General features: G+C 33.8%; 1 protein-coding gene across 1 annotated transcript; it reads right to left on the reverse strand.

Annotated features, from left to right (window-relative positions):
* Positions 1-207: 207 nt before the first annotated feature.
* On the reverse strand, positions 208-16887 carry LOC103035281 (G-protein coupled receptor family C group 6 member A-like). The gene is made up of 6 exons (XM_007257446.4): positions 16627-16887; positions 9211-9499; positions 6955-7686; positions 5328-5543; positions 5104-5221; positions 208-2994 (listed from the first exon to the last, which is right to left on the reverse strand). Exons 1-6 carry the CDS (start codon positions 16818-16820, stop codon positions 1898-1900), a joined length of 2646 nt encoding a protein of 881 aa, XP_007257508.3. The 5' UTR covers positions 16821-16887; the 3' UTR covers positions 208-1897.
* Positions 16888-19233: the final 2346 nt, after the last annotated feature.

Genomic DNA, 19233 nt, shown 5'->3' on the forward strand with positions numbered 1-19233 from the left:
ATTTCAGCCATTTCTCATTTTCTGCAAATAAATGCTCTAAATTACAATATTTTAATTTGGAATTTGGGAGGAATGTTGTCCGTAGTTTATAGAATAAAACAACAATGTTCATTTTACTCAAACATCAACCTATAAATAGCAAAATCAGAGAAACTGATTCAGAAACTAAAGTGGTCTCTTATTTATTTTTTTTCCAGAAATTACAAAAAAAAAAAAAAAATAGAACAATCATTAAATCTTTGAAAATAAAAAATCTTATGTTTGCCACAGTGAGGAACAATTAAATCATTAAACATTTCTTAAGTTCATCAATGATCAATTTACATTAATTAATTATTATAAAAATAAATAAATATACATTAATAGATACACAGGTTCTTCATATTCATAGAATACTTTTTTTATAGATGATTATATACATGCACTAGTATGCCAAAAGTCATGGAATAGCAGTATGCAAATTGTTCATGTGATACAGTGTTGATACAGAGGACTGCATTGGGATGTGAGGACTGTATTGGAGTAAGCGAAAATCACATCCACATTCAGTGCAGAATGCCCTTCACACATATACTGCAGGTCAATGGGGTGTTCTTCAGACTTCATGGGATGTGACAAAAGTTGTCCCATGACTTTTGGCATGCCAGTGAATATAGCACCAAAAGCCACTGTTGTCATGAGTCAAATGACCCTTTTTCAGTAGTATTTACAATATATACAATAATGTATGCTTAGAATGTACTGTATATAAAATAATTTTCAATGAAAAACACATATCTCCAAAAATTTACAAGAGAGAGAAAAATCCTTCTAAACTTTTAATGGAATTCAAAAATGTGTTTGGATTGGCTCTGAGTGTTCCAGCTAACTAAGGTGCTGCCACTGTGATTCGGGGTCATTCTGCCTGCCATCAGCAGCCAGAGTCAGAGTCAGATCGTGCTATCACTCCTGGAGTGAGGTTAGCGAGGACAGGTATCTGTTAGCTGATTTATTAGAGCTGGTTTTGCTGTGCTTTCCTCCGAGTGTACTGATATGTAATATATATGGCATGTATTACACACAAAGTGATCTATTTTAAGTGTTTATTTCTTTTATTTTGATGATTATGGCTCACAGCTAATAAAAAACCCCAAAAATCAGGGTCTCAGAAAATTAGAATATTATATAGGACCAATTGGTACTTTTGGCAGTGTGGGCAGTGTGCCAAGTCCTGCTGGAAAATGAAATCCACATTTCCATAAAACACTGCGCTGACTTTGGACTTGATAAAACACAGTGGACCAACACCAGCAGATGACATGTCTCTCCAAAACATCACTGACCATCAGTAAATTTTGCATTTCGTTTGGAAATCAAGGGACCAGAGTCTGGAGGAAGAGTGGAGAGACACACAGGCCGTTTTCCACAATCAGTGATGAATTACTGAAATAAAGTAACTTTTCAATTATACTCTCAATTTTTTTTAGATGCACCTGTATATATAAATATTACATCTCATCAAATTCTCACCAAAAATTCACTTAGGTTTTATTTGTTTTACTTTAAGTTTTATGAAATGTGTATTGCCAGTATGGCTGACCATTCTTTAGGATTAACAAAAAAAGCAAGTTGTCAATAACACGTTTTACATTAGTGTTAGATTTCATATATAATATATAGCTGATGTATCGGAGCTGGTTTTGCTGTGCTTTCCTCTGAGTGTCCTGTGATGCTACCCAATGATGCTGCATCAGCGGCAGTTGAAAAATAGGTGGGGTTTGGCTTTACATGTATTGGGGGAGGCATGTGCTGGTGTTGGGCCATTACTAGTGATAGGGTGGTTGGGTAATTGGCTTTCCAAATGGAAACAATCTGTGAACTGTAATCTAGCTATGCCAAAATTTAGCTTTAGAGACAGTTAAATGGATCTTCTCCGCAGCCTTCTCCGCATGGTGGGATGCTTATTACTGGAATTCTCAACATTTAAAACAAACACTCGACATTCTGTGCTGCAAACACCAGTATCGTTTGAGTTCATAGTGGTCTGTGATCCAGTTTTTGACCTTAGGGACTCAGGTGTTCCAGAGGTGTTGGACATCCCTGAGTCTACTGAGAACCTGTTATTGCAGGCTCGTGCGATGTACGCCTCCACAGTTACCTCCTCCTTCTTCTTGCAGAGGGCCATGTACCACTTGGGTGTAAAGTGGCAGAATATGATGCCGAATGTGGAAACCAAGATGGCGGCAGCCTGAATGGAGTAGCGCTCTGGTATGTTAGCAGCATATACCGGAATGAAGCAAACCCATACGAACAGGTATATCAGCATGCTGAGGATGATGTGTCCTGTCTCGTTGAAGCGCTGAGGAACCTTCCTCCCTTTAAAAGCCAGGGCAAAGCAGATGAGTGCAAGTAGGGCGTTGTAGACCAGCATGGAGGGAAAGCCTTTTCCAGAACCTTCTTTGCACTGAAACATGATCTCCATGGTCTGGTTATTCGTCTCAGGTTTCACAGAAGGAGGATCATAGATCAGGCTGAAGACGCAGATAAGCACTTGAAGCAAAGTGCCGCAGGTGATTAACACCGGGGGATGGTAGACCTTCTTGACTCTGGGCTGACCGTACTGAGGAAGAAAGGCTAGGAAGGTCCGCAAGGCTTTCACCAGGATGCACGATATGGTCAGTGCGAAACCCAAGGCGTAGAGGACCTGCCGAGCCATGCATATATGAAGGTCAGGCTTCCCGATGAAGAGTATGACACTGACGTAGCTCAAAGCTAAGCCCACCATAATGGGAATGCATATATAGCCACCAGCCTGATTGATGACAGGACTCCCACGATAGACACAGTAGATAATCAGGTTGATAAACAAGAACAGAAATCCTATTAGAGAAAACGTTAGCAGAACGATGGCCTGGGCTCCAGTCCACTCCCAGTAGACTTCTCTTTTTGCACTGCAGTTTGTCGATCCTTTCAGGGACCATGTGCCATTTTCACAAGGGAGACAGTTTAGAGCGTCTGGAATAACATAGGAATATGCCAAAATTAAAACTTGAAAGCCACAGAAAAAAAGAGATATCGTAAAGGAATTATGTGTGAAATATGTGGGTTCAGCCCTAAAAAACGAATAGAAAAGGAAGCTAAATTAAGATGCATTCACTCTAGAATTCAAAATGTTCAAGGCAACTTTCTGCACTAGATTTTTGAGTTTTGATGCCAACCCAAACTGCTTTGTTTCCAGTTTTGAAGAAAAGCACCACCACTAGAAATCGTTAGTTCAGATAATAAATTTTTCATATATACTATATACAGGTGTGTCTCAAAAAATTAGAATATCATTGAAATATTACTAAATTTCAGTAACTGGTTTTACTTTACTTGGATGGTCCATTTTATGGCCTTGTTGATGCTCAACTGACATTCAACTAATACTGAACTGAATGTCCATTAAATTTAACTTAACCCTATGTTGAATGTAAATGATTCAAAATAGAACCTAACCCTACACCTAACCCTAACCTTAACCCTTAATCAACCCCTAAAATCTAACCCTACACCTAACCCTAACCTTAACCCTTAATCAACCCCTAAAATCTAACCCTACACCTAACCCTAACCTTAACCCTTAATCAACCCCTAAAATCTAACCCTACACCTAACCCTTACCTTAACCTAAACTTAAAATCTAACCCTAAACCCAATAATAAAATATTAAGATTAGAGTTGAATGTAGGGTTATATTCAATAGAGAATCATTTACTTTCACCTTTTAGTTCATTTGCATTTATTAGAAATATACAGTAGTTGAATGTTAGTTGAATGTCAGTTGAACATCAAAGAGGCCATCAAATGGACCATCCAAGTAAAGTGTTACCCAGTAATTCAGTTAAAAATGTGAAGCTCTCATATATTATAGATATATAACACACAGAGTGATCTATTTTAAGCGTTTATTTATTTTTATGTTTAGTGATTATGGCTTACAGCCAATAAAAACCCCAAAATCAGTGTCTCAGTAAATATGAATATTTTATAAGACCAATTGTTATATTTGGTTGTGTTGTTGTGCTGTTCTAGTTCTGCTGACTATTCTTTAGGATCAACAACAAAACAAATAAGTTGTGTCAATAACATGTTTTACATTAGTGTTATAATTCATATAATGGGCATAGCACTAATATTATTTGTTAATTTAAGTTAGCCCCTAGGAACTGGGAATGTATGACTATTACACATGTGTCTTACTCTCAGTCATATAAGCCTGCAGTAGTGCTAATATTACCAGCTGGACCCAGCAGCATGTAGTCTATATACACCCAGCAACACAAAACACATAAGACATAAGAGCAACTTGCTCTTATAGCCTTTAACACTGAGGCTAGTCAGTCAACTATTATATAACACATACAGTATATACTGTAAATCCCAATAGAAGGCACCATACAGATAATGACTACACACTGATGGTGAGTGAACAGTGGGAGGACATGCTCAAAATGCAAATTACGTGACCAACATCAGGTGAAAACCCCTGCAGAAATGTTCAGGAGACCCCTGTTTAACTAAAAAGTCTTAGATTATATATATCTGATGATTTTAATGAATTTTAATAAGCCTGTGTTTAACATAATATTATTGTATTTCACATAACATCCATAAACAGTGCAATAAACATGGTAAAACGTAATCTAAATGACATAAAATCTATTAAAATTAGCTTATCTTAATTGCAATGCCCTAATGTCTGGGTTGCTGTTTTATAAATATATATATATTTTTCCAAAGTAGTGGGCGGGGCTAAGCTGCTGTTTCATTGGGTTACAAACTCTTCTATTGGCTTGTTAATGGTCTATTCTGATGGACCATTATCAAAACTCAATTATTGTTATGTGTCACAAAACATAGAGAATTAGAAAATATATGATGTCCATTTTAATGGACACAGGGTCTGAAAGGGTTCACACAAAAAAAATGTTACTTGAGGTGATCGGTTTGCTATAGTTTTTGACAGAATTCATTATTATTTTTTGTTCAACTGACTTAAAAATCACATTAAGGAGAAAAGTTTTAAGTTTTTTTTTGTACATAAAAAATAAATTTGGGTTGTAAGCACGATATCATACTCACTTGTCATATTGGAGTAGGTGCCTTCTAAACATTCTGTGCAATTATAGCAGCAGGAGGTTTTAGAGAGCTGTTTCGCAGTGCCAGCCTGACAGGCTTTAGAGCAAGTGGAAACAGGTATCTGAAATATTACATAATAAATATGTTATGATTATATTTTATTACTCAGGATCACATTTGTACATCTTTTTTACTTCTCCCACAAGATAAAAAAGGGCAACACTTACTGTATTGTTAGTATTACCCCAGTCTAAAGGTTTCCCGGGATTGATCTGTATTGTTTCGTTGCTGTAGTGTCCGATAACATCAAACTGCCTCTGTCCATTCGACATGTTTCGCTCCCAGTTAATTAAATCATAGCCACTGTTGAAACTGCCGAGTTTATCATAGTAGAACGTCTGATCCTCCAGTGTAAAGCGGATATTTTTCAGTTCTTTAAGGAGCTAGAAAACAACACAAAATAAAGTTAATATTTGTAATATTTATATATATATTTTTTATTTTGCATATACATGTATTGTCTGATATACTGATATACTGGTGCATCTCAAAAAATTGAATATCATTGAAGTTACTCATCAATAGATGTATTAAAAGCATTTTTTTTTTATTTTGGCTTATCAGTGTCTCAGAAAATTAAAATATTTGTAACACCAATTGGTACTTTTGGCAGTGAGGGCAGTGTGCCAAATCCTGCTGGAAAATGAAATCTGCATCTCCATAAAAGTTGTCAGCAGAGGGAAGCATGGAGTGCTGTAAGATTTCCTGGGGGAAACAAAACTGCACTGACTTTAGACTTGATAATAAAACACAGTGGATCAACACCAGCAGATGACAGACATGTCTCTTTCCAAACCATCACTGATCATCAGTAAATTTTACATTTCATTTGAAAATCAAGGGAGCAGAGTCTGGAGGAAGAGTGGAGATACACACAGTTCAAGCTGCTTGAGGTCTAGTGTGAAGTTTCCACAATCAGTGATGGTTTGGAGAGACATGTCTGTCATCTGCTGGTGTTGATCCACTGTGTTATATCAAGTCTAAAGTCAGTGCAGTTTTGTTTTCCCAGAAAATCTTACAGCACTTCATGCTTCCCTCTGCCTGACAACTTTTATGGAGATGCAGATTTCATTTTCCAGCAGGACTTGGCACACTGCCCACACTATCAAAAGTACCAATTGTTCATATATGGTATTTTAATTTTCTGAGATACTAATACTTTTGGGATTTCATTAGCTGTAATTCATATAATATATGAGTTTCGCATTTTGAACTGAATTACTGAAATAAAGTAGTTGCAAAAATAGTTGCACCCTGAAGGTATAATAGACAATTAACATTTTAGACTGGGCAACTATTGGCCACATTTATTGAGCTACACTTATAATAATATTTAATAACATTAACGCATGTGTAACACATGTGAAGTAATGCAACATGCAAGCTCTCTAAGCGTAGAGTTGCTAAAGTTCCTGTGTGTAATGGTATTTTGTGATCCTCATTCTCAAAAGCATGCATAGTAGATGCATAGGTCTGGTGATGCAGTTGGCCCCAGCAAAGTATCTACTGTATTTCTTCTCAAGGTAAGCTCTTGAGATACGTAGCAGCAGTATGTGGACAAGTAGTGTCCTGTTGAAATTGGTCCTCCAGAAAAGCTAGGGCCACTGGTTTCAGGACCTCATTAACATAATATTTGGCTATTTTTTTGGGGGGGGCAAAGTTTCTTTCCTGATGGTTCTGGTTCTAGTGCAACTGATTTTTGGCAATGTGTGTTATTATCAGTATGATAGCAGTGTATGATGCATTATGCATTATACTGTCACATGTAGTATAATGTCTCCACATAATGCTTACCATCCACGGTGGGAAGTTAGTGTCACCTGCACAAGCAGTTTCATTGCACTTCAAAAGCTTCTTCAGGGCATGAGCTATGGACAACACAGCCATCCTCTCTCCATAGGCTGTTCTGATATTTACAGTTGTTGTTAGGTAGTCCTTGCTTGCTCCCATCTGCTTGTATTGCTCTATAAATTTGTTTTCAGCTCCTGGTGGGATGCTCAGATCTTGGAGATACTCTTCAAAGCCAGGATTTGGGCCTGTAATGAAACTGAAACCCAATATATTCCCAACTTGGTTGATTCCATCCATCTGAGCAGTTTCTTGGGACATTGACCAGCTATCACTCGCTATCCAAGTACGTGATATATTCTGCTGTATCATTTTGTCGAAAAGCTTTCTCACCAGCTCTTCTTTTAAAATTAGAAGCACAACCTTAGCGCTTGAGTTTCTGATTTTGTTGGCCAGTTCCCGAATCTTAGTGTCGATGTCCATGGAATTCAGATTGTATGGTAATCTTTCCTTAAAGGCGACACAGACATTTTCGACCTGAGCATCAGCCACGAAGCCCTGGAAAGCATTCTGTCCATAATCATCATCCCCATAAACCACACCAACCCAGTCCCACTTGAAGTGAGACATGAGTTTGGCCAGGGCTTTGGTCTGATGGATATCGCTGGGTACAGTTCGCAGGAAGGCAGGGAAGCGCTGTCTATCGCTCAGAGCTTCAGCTGACGCCGAGGTGCTTATCTGTGTAGATAAAATAAACGAGATACAGGTCACTTAAAGACACGGTAGAAACTGAAGCATGAGAGCAAGCATGTAAAAGAGCTAATGCAGTTCAATTTCAATTGAGCTGAGTTAAGTTGAGTCTCAAAGCTCACTCAGGTTGCCAGGTTAGGAACACTGTATCTACACTAACAAGCACAAAACATGTTTAAAACATACTTTAAAACTTTTTTTTGGCAATGGCAAATGAGGAAGAGTCACGCTGAATATGTGGGTCAGCTAATTGTATATAATAATGATCTCATTGTTTGCACATTATAAAGCAGTTCATAAGGATTTTTTTTCAGCTCCATGAACATTCATACCATTGGTTTTGATAAAGTACCTACAGTAGTTCAGGAGAAAATAAGAAAGGCTCGGCATTTGTCTTGTAGTCCTTCTGGGTCCTATCAAAGGTCTCCTTTTGTATATACTTAGATGTACACTGGGGAAAATAATTATTTAATCCCTTACTGATTTTGTACTGAAGTTTACCCACTTACAAACACAGTTGAGTTGATGCCAAAGAGCCCAGTTTTGGTCTCATCTGACCACATTCTCCTAAGCCTTCTCTTAATCATCTTAATCACTGTACATGAGCCTCTTAAACACAGTTTAGGATTCAGGATCTGAATTCATTACAGCAAAGTGTTACTAATATATATATATATATTTTTTAAGGACTGTGCTCCCAGCTCCCTTGAGATCATTAACAAGTGCCTCTCTCCTTTTTAATCTTGCATGGATCTCCAGAGCAAAGGTTATTGTCTATTATCTTGTTTTTATTACATTTTTGAATAATCGCACCAACAGTGGTCTCTCTCCCACCAAATGTCTGGCTGATGGTCGTCCTTCTGCAGGTCTACAGTCTTGTCCCTGATGTTAAGTACTTTTTTAAAAGGACAGGAATAATTTCAGCAGGAATAACTTCATGGACACATAACTTGTCTGTGGGGATCAGTATTCTTGCTGGTTGGTAGGGGATCAAATATGTATTTCACTCAATCAAATACAAATTTATTTATACCATTTTGTTATTATTTTGTTCAATAGTCTGTCTCTCTCTGTTAAAATAAACCACCTATAAAAAGTATAGACTGTTCATTCGTTGTACCCCATACCTGGTCATGGAGCTTTTTTAGGTGGATCACAAGATTTTTTGCCTTGTCAGAATCTAATGCTGCTTCTGCTCAACCAGTTAGCTTGTTTGCAGCATGCTGTGTTTGCCTGCTATTGTGTTCTTTACTTGACAACCCTGCGTGTGGAAATGGGATGGGGTAATAAGCAGTGGTCAGGATCAGAGGCTAAACATACTGGCTGAAGCAGTGCTGTCAATATGTGCAAAAACTTAGCATGTTTTCTTAATATCTTTTTCTCTTATATTTTATTCTTTCATAGGGTTAAGGGTCTTTTGAAATTAAATTCCTTTACTGGAAATTCTCACAGAAAAAGTCAAAATTTAACAAATTTCCCCCTAGGTGGCATGGAAACAGTGGGATATTTTACCTGTGGTACCATGTAGAGCGCCAGAAGCCGAGCCACAATGAGAGCGACCTCTGAATATCGTGGTCCAATAATGACTTTGACTCGTGGCATCTGGTTGAGCGCACACTGCCCAAACCAAGAGCCATTCGTAGCCAGCATGTGCTCAGTGCTCTGAATGGCTCTGGAGGCGTCGCTGCAGGTGTCGCAGATGTAGTAGCCCAGGCGCACTCCTGGCAGGAAGCTGGAGTTATTGATTGTATCAATGGTGTGAATGATAGCCAGCATCCGTACTAATGTTCCCACACTGAATCTGGAAAGAGAACAGGGTAAAGGCATGGTTAAATGTATTTGCAGTATAACATAAAGTGAAGTTTTTTTCACCCATAATAATCTGGACCAAGGCTCATATCTTGGTTACATTGTGTACATTTGGTTGGGTTAGCTTCACTTTCACACTACAAGTTAGTGAGCAAACTAAAGAACTTTCCTGCATCCTGTCATCATCAGTTACTTGGGTGGAGTCTCTCTATACTTTATATTAACTGATTTTAGAATGTTACTAAAAGTTCAGTATTTTATTTGTTTTATTCATTTAGTTTTTTTTTATTTAATTCTCATGATCTTAGTTCATTATTATTCATTTTAGCATTTCTTGTTTCTCTTATCATTTTATCATTTGCTTTTTACTATTATTATTTTTTCTTTATTTACTTTGTGTTGTTTTATTGTCATTTTATGAAACAAATCCTTTTGTTTATATATATATATATATATATATATATATATATATATATATATACTGTAAAGCAGGTGCAGACGGAGGCGGACGTAAAAGCAGGTAAGAAAGATTTAATAAATAATAGGTAAACAAACAAACAAACATGGAAATAACGAATATAAATAAGTACATAAACAAACAGGGAAAACCCACAAAGAGCTAAGCTAAACCGATAGTAGCTAAACAGGGCTAGGGAATATATACTAATATAAATACATAAATATGTACAAAACAAGGAATAGGAACAAACAAGAGATATAAACAAATAATATAAACTAAACAAAGACCGACAGCAAACATGGACTAAGGGAACCTATTTATACACACAGGAAACAATCACTAACCAAGAACACCTGGGGAAGGGGCGGAGCTACAAATGAGACAAGTGGTGGAAAACTACTGAGACAGGAGACACAGAGGAGCACAGGTCACGTGGGGAAAACACACAGAGACATGAGACTAAGGGCTAAGATGTGAATATTACATAGCAGATTTAAAGGTGAAATTATCTGGCTTTTTGAAGGGAAGGGCAAAAAATAAAACGGCCCACCTAGTACAGAACTTATGCCCCATCAGCCTACAAAAACCCATGAGGCACCTTGTGCTGTATGATAGTCTGTGTGTATGACAGTCTGAATTCTTGATTAAGAGCCAATTTGTTGTGAATATATTTTTATTAAGTTTTAACTAAGAGCCCTTTTTTTGCAATGCATTTTTTTACCATAGTAAATTAAAAACAAAAAAAATGTCAAACAGCTTTACCACTAGCCCTTTTGTATCTTGTCTTGATTTAGATTTTTTATTTTATAAATGTTTTTCCATCTAAAATTATCTTTTTTTTTTATCCTGTTACTGATGCATGAGCATGAGTATCTGTAATAATAAGACATGTAAATGATGTAAAAATCATGCCATTTCATTTTCTATTGGAAGGGTAATCAAATAAGAGCACTCTTTAAGACACATCATTGGGTTGTCTTGCTCTAGAGGGCACACCATCATTATTGAGTGCAAGAAAGGGAAACCCTAGAGGGCAAGTCACATTTTTTACATTTAAGGAATGACAATAAGGTGTGAATGAGCAGGGTCAAGTTTCATTAAATTCTCAAGGTTCTAACAAACTCTGATTTTACCAACAACACCTGTTTGTAGAAGCAAACAATCAACTGGGAAGAAGAGTTTTTGATGCTTATCAACCATCCAGCCAATCCACAGCCAGACAGATTGTGTACAAATGGAGGAAATTCAAGACCATTGCTAAGCAACTTAAGGTAATGCTAATGTTTATGCGTCCATCATTAGAAGAACAATGAACAACATTGTTGTGTATAGCAGGGTTGTGAGGAGAAAGGCGCTGCTCTCCAAAAGATTTTGAGGACGGATGTGAACAAATTAGGGGTGGGTTTCAAAAAATTATCAATTTTAGCAAATGACAAACAAACTAACTTATAACAAGTGTTTCCCACAAAGTTTCACAAAGAAAAAAATGAATTTCTTTGTTGACTCCTCCCCCTAAACAGAGCGTTCAGTCAAACCCCAACATCGATTCAACACTGTCAAATATACAGTATTTATTCACTATTACCTCTAAAAAAAACATAGAAATGTGTTGTAATCAATATCATTATACAGATTCTCAAATTCAAATAACATATACGGATGTACTTAGATTTTGTAAAAAACTTGTAAAGACACATATGACTAAATAAGTAAACAAAACATCAATATTAAAGCTAGAATCTATTTTAAAACATTAAACTGATGTGTGTGTGTATATATATATATATATATATATATATATATATATATATATATATATTATGGCAAGCCAAACAGGAAATATATAATAAAAGCTGATATATATATAATGAAAGCCGATATATATATAATGAAAGCGATATATATATAATGAAAGCTGATATATATATAATAAAAGTGATATATATATATAATGAAAGCTGATATATATATAATGAAAGCTGATATATATATAATAAAAGCGATATATATATAATGAAAGCCGATATATATATAATGAACTCCGATATATATATAATGAAAGCTGATATATATATAATAAAAGTGATATATATATAATGAAAGCTGATATATATATAATGAAAGCTGATATATATATAATAAAAGCGATATATATATAATGAAAGCCGATATATATATAATGAACTCTGATATATATATAATGAACTCTGATATATATATAATGAAAGCCGATATATATATAATGAAAGCTGATATATATATAATGAAAGCTGATATATATATAATGAAAGCTGATATATATATAATGAAAGCTGATATATATATAATGAAAGCTGATATATATATAATGAAAGCTGATATATATATAATAAAAGCGATATATATATAATGAAAGCCGATATATATATAATGAACTCCGATATATATATAATGAAAGCTGATATATATATAATAAAAGCGATATATATATAATGAAAGCCGATATATATATAATGAACTCTGATATATATATAATGAACTCTGATATATATATAATGAAAGCCGATATATATATAATGAAAGCTGATATATATATAATGAAAGCTGATATATATATAATGAAAGCTGATATATATATAATGAAAGCTGATATATATATAATGAAAGCTGATATATATATATATATATATATATATATATATATATATATATATATATAACGAAAGCTGTTAAGACCCTTTAAGAGGTAAACGGGTGGTCCGCACAGTCAGCCTGAGAGACTGAAGGTGGCGTTGTGGTTCAGCCGGCCGCAGCTCCTCGCGCAGGGGAGGCCGACCACCGGCAGGCAGCGCGGCGCATTCTCTCCACGGAGGTGCAGCGCGACCGGCCTCAGACTGGCTTTAAAGTGTCAGGGGGCGAAGGTGGCAAAAAAGCACCGGCCCGCGAGCTGCTTTCACTTTCCCCGAGCCGGGGACGGTCTACCAGCGTTCATTATATATATATATATATCAGCTTTCATTATATATATATCAGCTTTCATTATATATATATCAGCTTTCATTATATATATATCAGCTTTCATTATATATATATCAGCTTTCATTATATATATATCACTTTCATTATATATATATCACTTTCATTATATATATATCGCTTTTATTATATATATATCGCTTTCATTATATATATATATATCAGCTTTCATTATATATATATATCAGCTTTCATTATATATATATCGCTTTTATTATATATATATATCGCTTTTATTATATATATATCAGAGTTCATTATATATATATCGCTTTCATTATATATATATCGCTTTTATTATATATATATCAGAGTTCATTATATATATATCACTTTCATTATATATATATCGCTTTTATTATATATATATATCGCTTTCATTATATATATATCAGAGTTTATTATATATATATATCAGCGTTCATTATATATATATCAGAGTTCATTATATATATATCAGTGCTATCCTTACTTCCTTTTCCTGATGATTTAATTTCCTGTTCCCATTTTTCCCCCCAAACTAGCTGCTGTTGTTAAAAAAACTTATGGAGTGTTATTTGTAACAATATCATATAAATAAATGAATAAAGAAATAATTGCTTAAAATGTTAAATAAATATTTAAAATGAGATTTAATTAATTAAAAATAATTAATAATTAGTTTCCCAAATCCCTATATTTCCCTATATATATACGGAAAAAATAATTAATAATTAGTTTCCCAAATCCCTATATTTCCCTATATATGTATATATAGGGAAATATAGGGATTTGGGAAACTAATTATTAATTATTTTTTCCGTATATATATAGGGAAATATAGGGATTTGGGAAACTAATTATTAATTATTTTTTCCGTATATATATAGGGAAATATAGGGATTTGGGAAACTAATTATTAATTATTTTTTAATTAATTAAATCTCATTTTAAATATTTATTTAACATTTTAAGCAATTATTTCTTTATTCATTTATTTATATGATATTGTTACAAATAACACTCCATAAGTTTTTTTAACAACAGCAGCTAGCTTGGGGGGAAAAATAGGAACAGGAAATTAAATCATCAGGAAAAGGAAGTAAGGATAGCACTGATATATATATAATGAACTCTGATATATATATAATGAACGCTGATATATATATATAATAAACTCTGATATATATATAATGAAAGCGATATATATATATAATAAAAGCGATATATATATATAATGAAAGCTGATATATATATAATGAAAGCTGATATATATATATAATGAAAGCGATATATATATAATAAAAGCGATATATATATAATGAAAGTGATATATATATAATGAAAGCTGATATATATATAATGAAAGCTGATATATATATAATGAAAGCTGATATATATATATAATAAAAGCGATATATATATAATGAAAGCTGATATATACATAATGAAAGCTGATATATATATAATGAAAGCTGATATATATATAATGAAAGCTGATATATATATAATGAAAGCTGATATATATATAATGAAAGCTGATATATATATAATGAAAGCTGATATATATATAATGAAAGCTGATATATATATAATGAAAGCTGATATATATATATATATAATGAACGCTGGTAGACCGTCCCCGGCTCGGGGAAAGTGAAAGCAGCTCGCGGGCCGGTGCTTTTTTGCCACCTTCGCCCCCTGACACTTTAAAGCCAGTCTGAGGCCGGTCGCGCTGCACCTCCGTGGAGAGAATGCGCCGCGCTGCCTGCCGGTGGTCGGCCTCCCCTGCGCGAGGAGCTGCGGCCGGCTGAACCACAACGCCACCTTCAGTCTCTCAGGCTGACTGTGCGGACCACCCGTTTACCTCTTAAAGGGTCTTAACAGCTTTCGTTATATATATATATATATATATATATATATATATATATATATATATATATATCAGCTTTCATTATATATATATCAGCTTTCATTATATATATATCAGCTTTCATTATATATATATCGGCTTTCATTATATATATATCGCTTTCATTATATATATATCGGCTTTCATTATATATATATCGGCTTTCATTATATATATATCGCTTTCATTATATATATATCGGCTTTCATTATATATATATATCGGCTTTCATTATATATATATCGGCTTTCATTATATATATATCGCTTTCATTATATATATATCGGCTTTCATTATATATATATCGCTTTCATTATATATATATCGCTTTCATTATATATATATCGGCTTTCATTATATATATATCGCTTTCATTATATATATATCGCTTTCATTATATATATATCGCTTTCATTATATATATATCGCTTTCATTATATATATATCGGCTTTCATTATATATATATCGGCTTTCATTATATATATATCGCTTTCATTATATATATATCGCTTTCATTATATATATATCGGCTTTCATTATATATATATCGCTTTCATTATATATATATCGGCTTTCATTATATATATATCGGCTTTCATTATATATATATCGCTTTCATTATATATATATCGGCTTTCATTATATATATATCGGCTTTCATTATATATATATCAGCTTTTATTATATATTTCCTGTTTGGCTTGCCATAATATATATACATATATATATATATATATATATGTATATATATATAAATAGCTTATACAGCTCTGGAAAAAGAAAATAGCGACCACTTTAGTTTCTGAATCAGTTTCTCGGATTTGCTATTTATAGGTAGTTTGAGTAAAATAAATGGGCAAAATTTCTCCCAAATTCCAAATAATAATATCATTGTCATTTAGAGCAATTATTTGTAGAACATGAGAAATGGCTCTAAAAAGAAAAAGATGCAGAGCTTTCAGACCTCAAACAATGCAAAGAAAACAAGTTCGTATTTATAAAGTTTTAAGAGTTCAGAAACCAATATTTGGTGGAATAACCCTGTAGTACAGTTTTTGTGCATCTTGACATGTTCTCCTCCACCAGTCTTACACACTGCTTTTGAATAACTTTATGCTGCTTTACTCCTGGTGCAAAAATTCAAGCAGTTCAGCTTGTTGGTTTGATGGCTTGTGATCATCAATCTTCCTCTTGATTATATTCCAGAGGTTTTCAACTTGATAAAATCAAAGAACTCATCATTTTTAAGTGGTCTCTTATTTTTCTTTTTTAGAGCTCCAAAGCTCATCTAATTGCTAGATGATCTAATACAGAAGAGTACAATACAATACAATAAAATATAGAATCAACAACAGAAATAATGGCAATAATATTTTTTCTCTCTCTAAATTGGTGGTCCCTGGTGTTTAAAATGCTGAACTGCAGGCAGAATCCAATAATCCAAGGACTACTTTAGAATAACTTCTGGGTCAGGTTCACATAGTACTTTAGTTACACAAGGCTTTAGGAAAAACACTCTTTAATTAACGATCAAACTTAAGTACGAGTTAACAAAGTTTTCTTAGCGTTACGAAGCTTTTGGGAAACCCACCCTAAATCTTGTCTTGTTTTGAATGAGAAGCATTGTTTTTGGAGAAAGGAAAGCATTGCATTCCACCATAAAATCATCAAATCCACAAAGTATTTGTCACAAATATTGGCAAAACCCCACAGATAGAAGATTAAACAGTTATTAAAAGTAATTAAACTCACCCAGAGCAGTTGTATGCGTCTGGCTGTTCTCGATAACCCACATTTTCCACTTTAGAAAAGCAGGAGCTGAGAACTCCAATCTGGACATCGCCATCTGACCAGGCTCCACATTTGTTCACGCTGTAATCACAACCTGTCCCAAAATCCACCCACAGCACAGTCCCAGAGATCACAATATACAGCCACAGCAACATTTCCCCCCAGATCACTGAGATCAGCTGCAGCTCGGGAGAACTGAGCACGGAGGCACTGAAGTCATTTGGTGGTTCTACTGGTTTTTATTTGAGACTCCAGAAAGACAAAAAAAAAAAAAAAAGAAAAACACGCTCTACACAACAATACTTTGTTAGTGACAGTATGTGTACGCTACGCGTGAGCAAATCAGGGTGTGAGGTTTCTGAATATTAAAGTAGACCTCCCAAACATGGTATACCCAGCCAGTTCTTAGAGTAGTGGAGCAAATCGTCCTAAAATAACTTTCAGTTGAAGGTAATGTTTTTATCATAGCCTAGGAATGTAGGAATGTCTGTGCATGTGTAGGTATGTTTGTGTGTGGGTGTGAGAGAGAGAGAGAGATAGAGAGAGCAATATTTTGGTCTGTCAAACTTGGCTAAAAAAATAACCTCAAAAATACCACATTTGCTAGATTGTAAACTGATAAAATCAAAGCATGCTTCAAAAGAACTACGTTGTTTCCATTAAAAACAATGATTTACTGTATATTTACTGGTGATTTTTAAGAAAAAAAAATATTATGTTATTCTTAAACCCAAGTTTTCACAAACATTTAGCATTTACCAATGTTTTCCTAATTTTAGATTTAGTTTAATTTAAAAGTGGAATTTATCATTATAAGCACCAACGTTTTTTTCTTAATAATGCATTGGAGTCTAATAATCTTTAACTGATGTTAAGAATGCACTTAAAAAATTTTTTGGGGAGTGAAACAAAAAAAAAAAAACAAAATGACACTTTTTTAATTTCACAGCAAAACTTTACCTCAGCAGTGCTATTCTTTAATGCTATTCTTTAGTGCTCTAACCTTAAATATATTCAAGCATAGCTGTTTCAGACACACATTTATCTAGTCTGCTGGATTGTCAGCAGTGCAGTTTTTCTTTCATTATATCTTTGTACTGTTGTATTAGCACATTTACTAAAACCTCTCCAATTATGGTCTTGAATGTACATCAGCAGTGCTACTCGAGTCACATGTAAGTGGAATTTGCACATAAAACGGCAGTATTTCTGCAATATGACAAAACATTGACATTTTTAAAATTCATTGCAGACATATACTACTGAAACAACATATATATTAGAACTCTAAGAATTACTAAGAATTTAGTATAAATATAGTTTCATACATTCAGTGAAGCAAAATTACTTTTAGTCTATTTTATAAACTTTAACCAAGAACCTGATTCTTAACAAAATTAAAAAAAAAATAAATAAATAAAGTAATGAACCACAAATCTAAAGTGTAGTATATTTAGTGCTGCAGCATATAAACTGCAAACAAACACATACAAGAAAATATAGTAAATATAAAAATAAATACAATATAGGTTGCTTTTAAGGATATTGCAATATATTCAATCACAATATGGAGTTTTTTCTCTCATCTCAGATGTTTTGTTGATATTATTGTATAGAATACGATGTGGCACAACCCTATATCCCACCCTGCAAAAAGTAATTTCTATAATATATATATATATATATATATATATATATATATATATATATATATATATATATATAACATGTTTTACGGTCATTTTCCATTTTCCACAGTACACTCTAAGAAAAGTAAGTACAGATTTGTACTTAAAAGGGTACAAAGCTTGTCGCTGGGGCTGGACCTTATATTAAGGTACAAAAAAGTACCTTTCAGTGAAAGTCCTTTTTTGTACCCATGGTTTTTGTGCCTGTAAAGATTATAAAAATTATAAACATTATCATCAACTAAATATGGCTTAAAAACTAGATGATCGAAAATTGTCTGGCTTTCAAATAAAAAATGTGCAATTAAAATATATATAGTTTATTAGTACAGTGATACAGAATACTGAATGTACCCTTTGGCTGGTTAAATGGTACAAATTTGTACTTATTTCTGTTAGAAATTACTTTGTACTTCAGAGGGAACAAATCTGACCCTGTAAAGACCAGTATTGTACCTTTGAGGGTACAATTATGAAGAGTGTACCTTTGAGTACAAAAAAGTACTCATATCGTACCTCTGTTTTTTAGAGTGTACAGACAAACCCAAAATAATACAGGCAATGTTATGCTAGTTAGCTTAGCTAGTCGTACCATCATAAACAGCCAGTTTGCAAAGAGGTATTAAACCTGTGCTAAGCATGATAATGATGCACATTTTAAATAGTTTATTTATTTTTATTTATTAATGTTCAGCTCTCTCTGCTGGCTGGCATTCTGAGTTCCCTTTGGGTGTTGGAGAGGAAACAAACATCCTAATGTAGCATCCACTGCAATATGACTTATATACTAATAAAATCAGTAAAAAAATATTCTGTTTTTTAAGTACTGTGAAGAACACCAACAAAAATTTAACATTCTCTGTGGAATAGTAACAACCTA

The sequence above is a fragment of the Astyanax mexicanus genome, chromosome 14, assembly GCF_023375975.1.
Source record: "Astyanax mexicanus isolate ESR-SI-001 chromosome 14, AstMex3_surface, whole genome shotgun sequence".
Taxonomy (NCBI): Eukaryota; Metazoa; Chordata; class Actinopteri; order Characiformes; family Acestrorhamphidae; genus Astyanax; species Astyanax mexicanus.

Bases quoted from the DNA above. Each gene is read 5' to 3' on its own strand.
- LOC103035281 (XM_007257446.4), bottom strand. From the start codon at position 16,820: ATGTTGCTGTGGCTGTATATTGTGATCTCTGGGACTGTGCTGTGGGTG. The intron at 9,500-16,626 runs GTGAGTTTAATT...TTCTCTTTCCAG, and splicing joins GACGCATACAACTGCTCTGG to ATTCAGTGTGGGAACATTAG. The intron at 2,995-5,103 runs GTGAGTATGATA...ATGTTATTCCAG, and splicing joins CACCTACTCCAATATGACAA to ACGCTCTAAACTGTCTCCCT.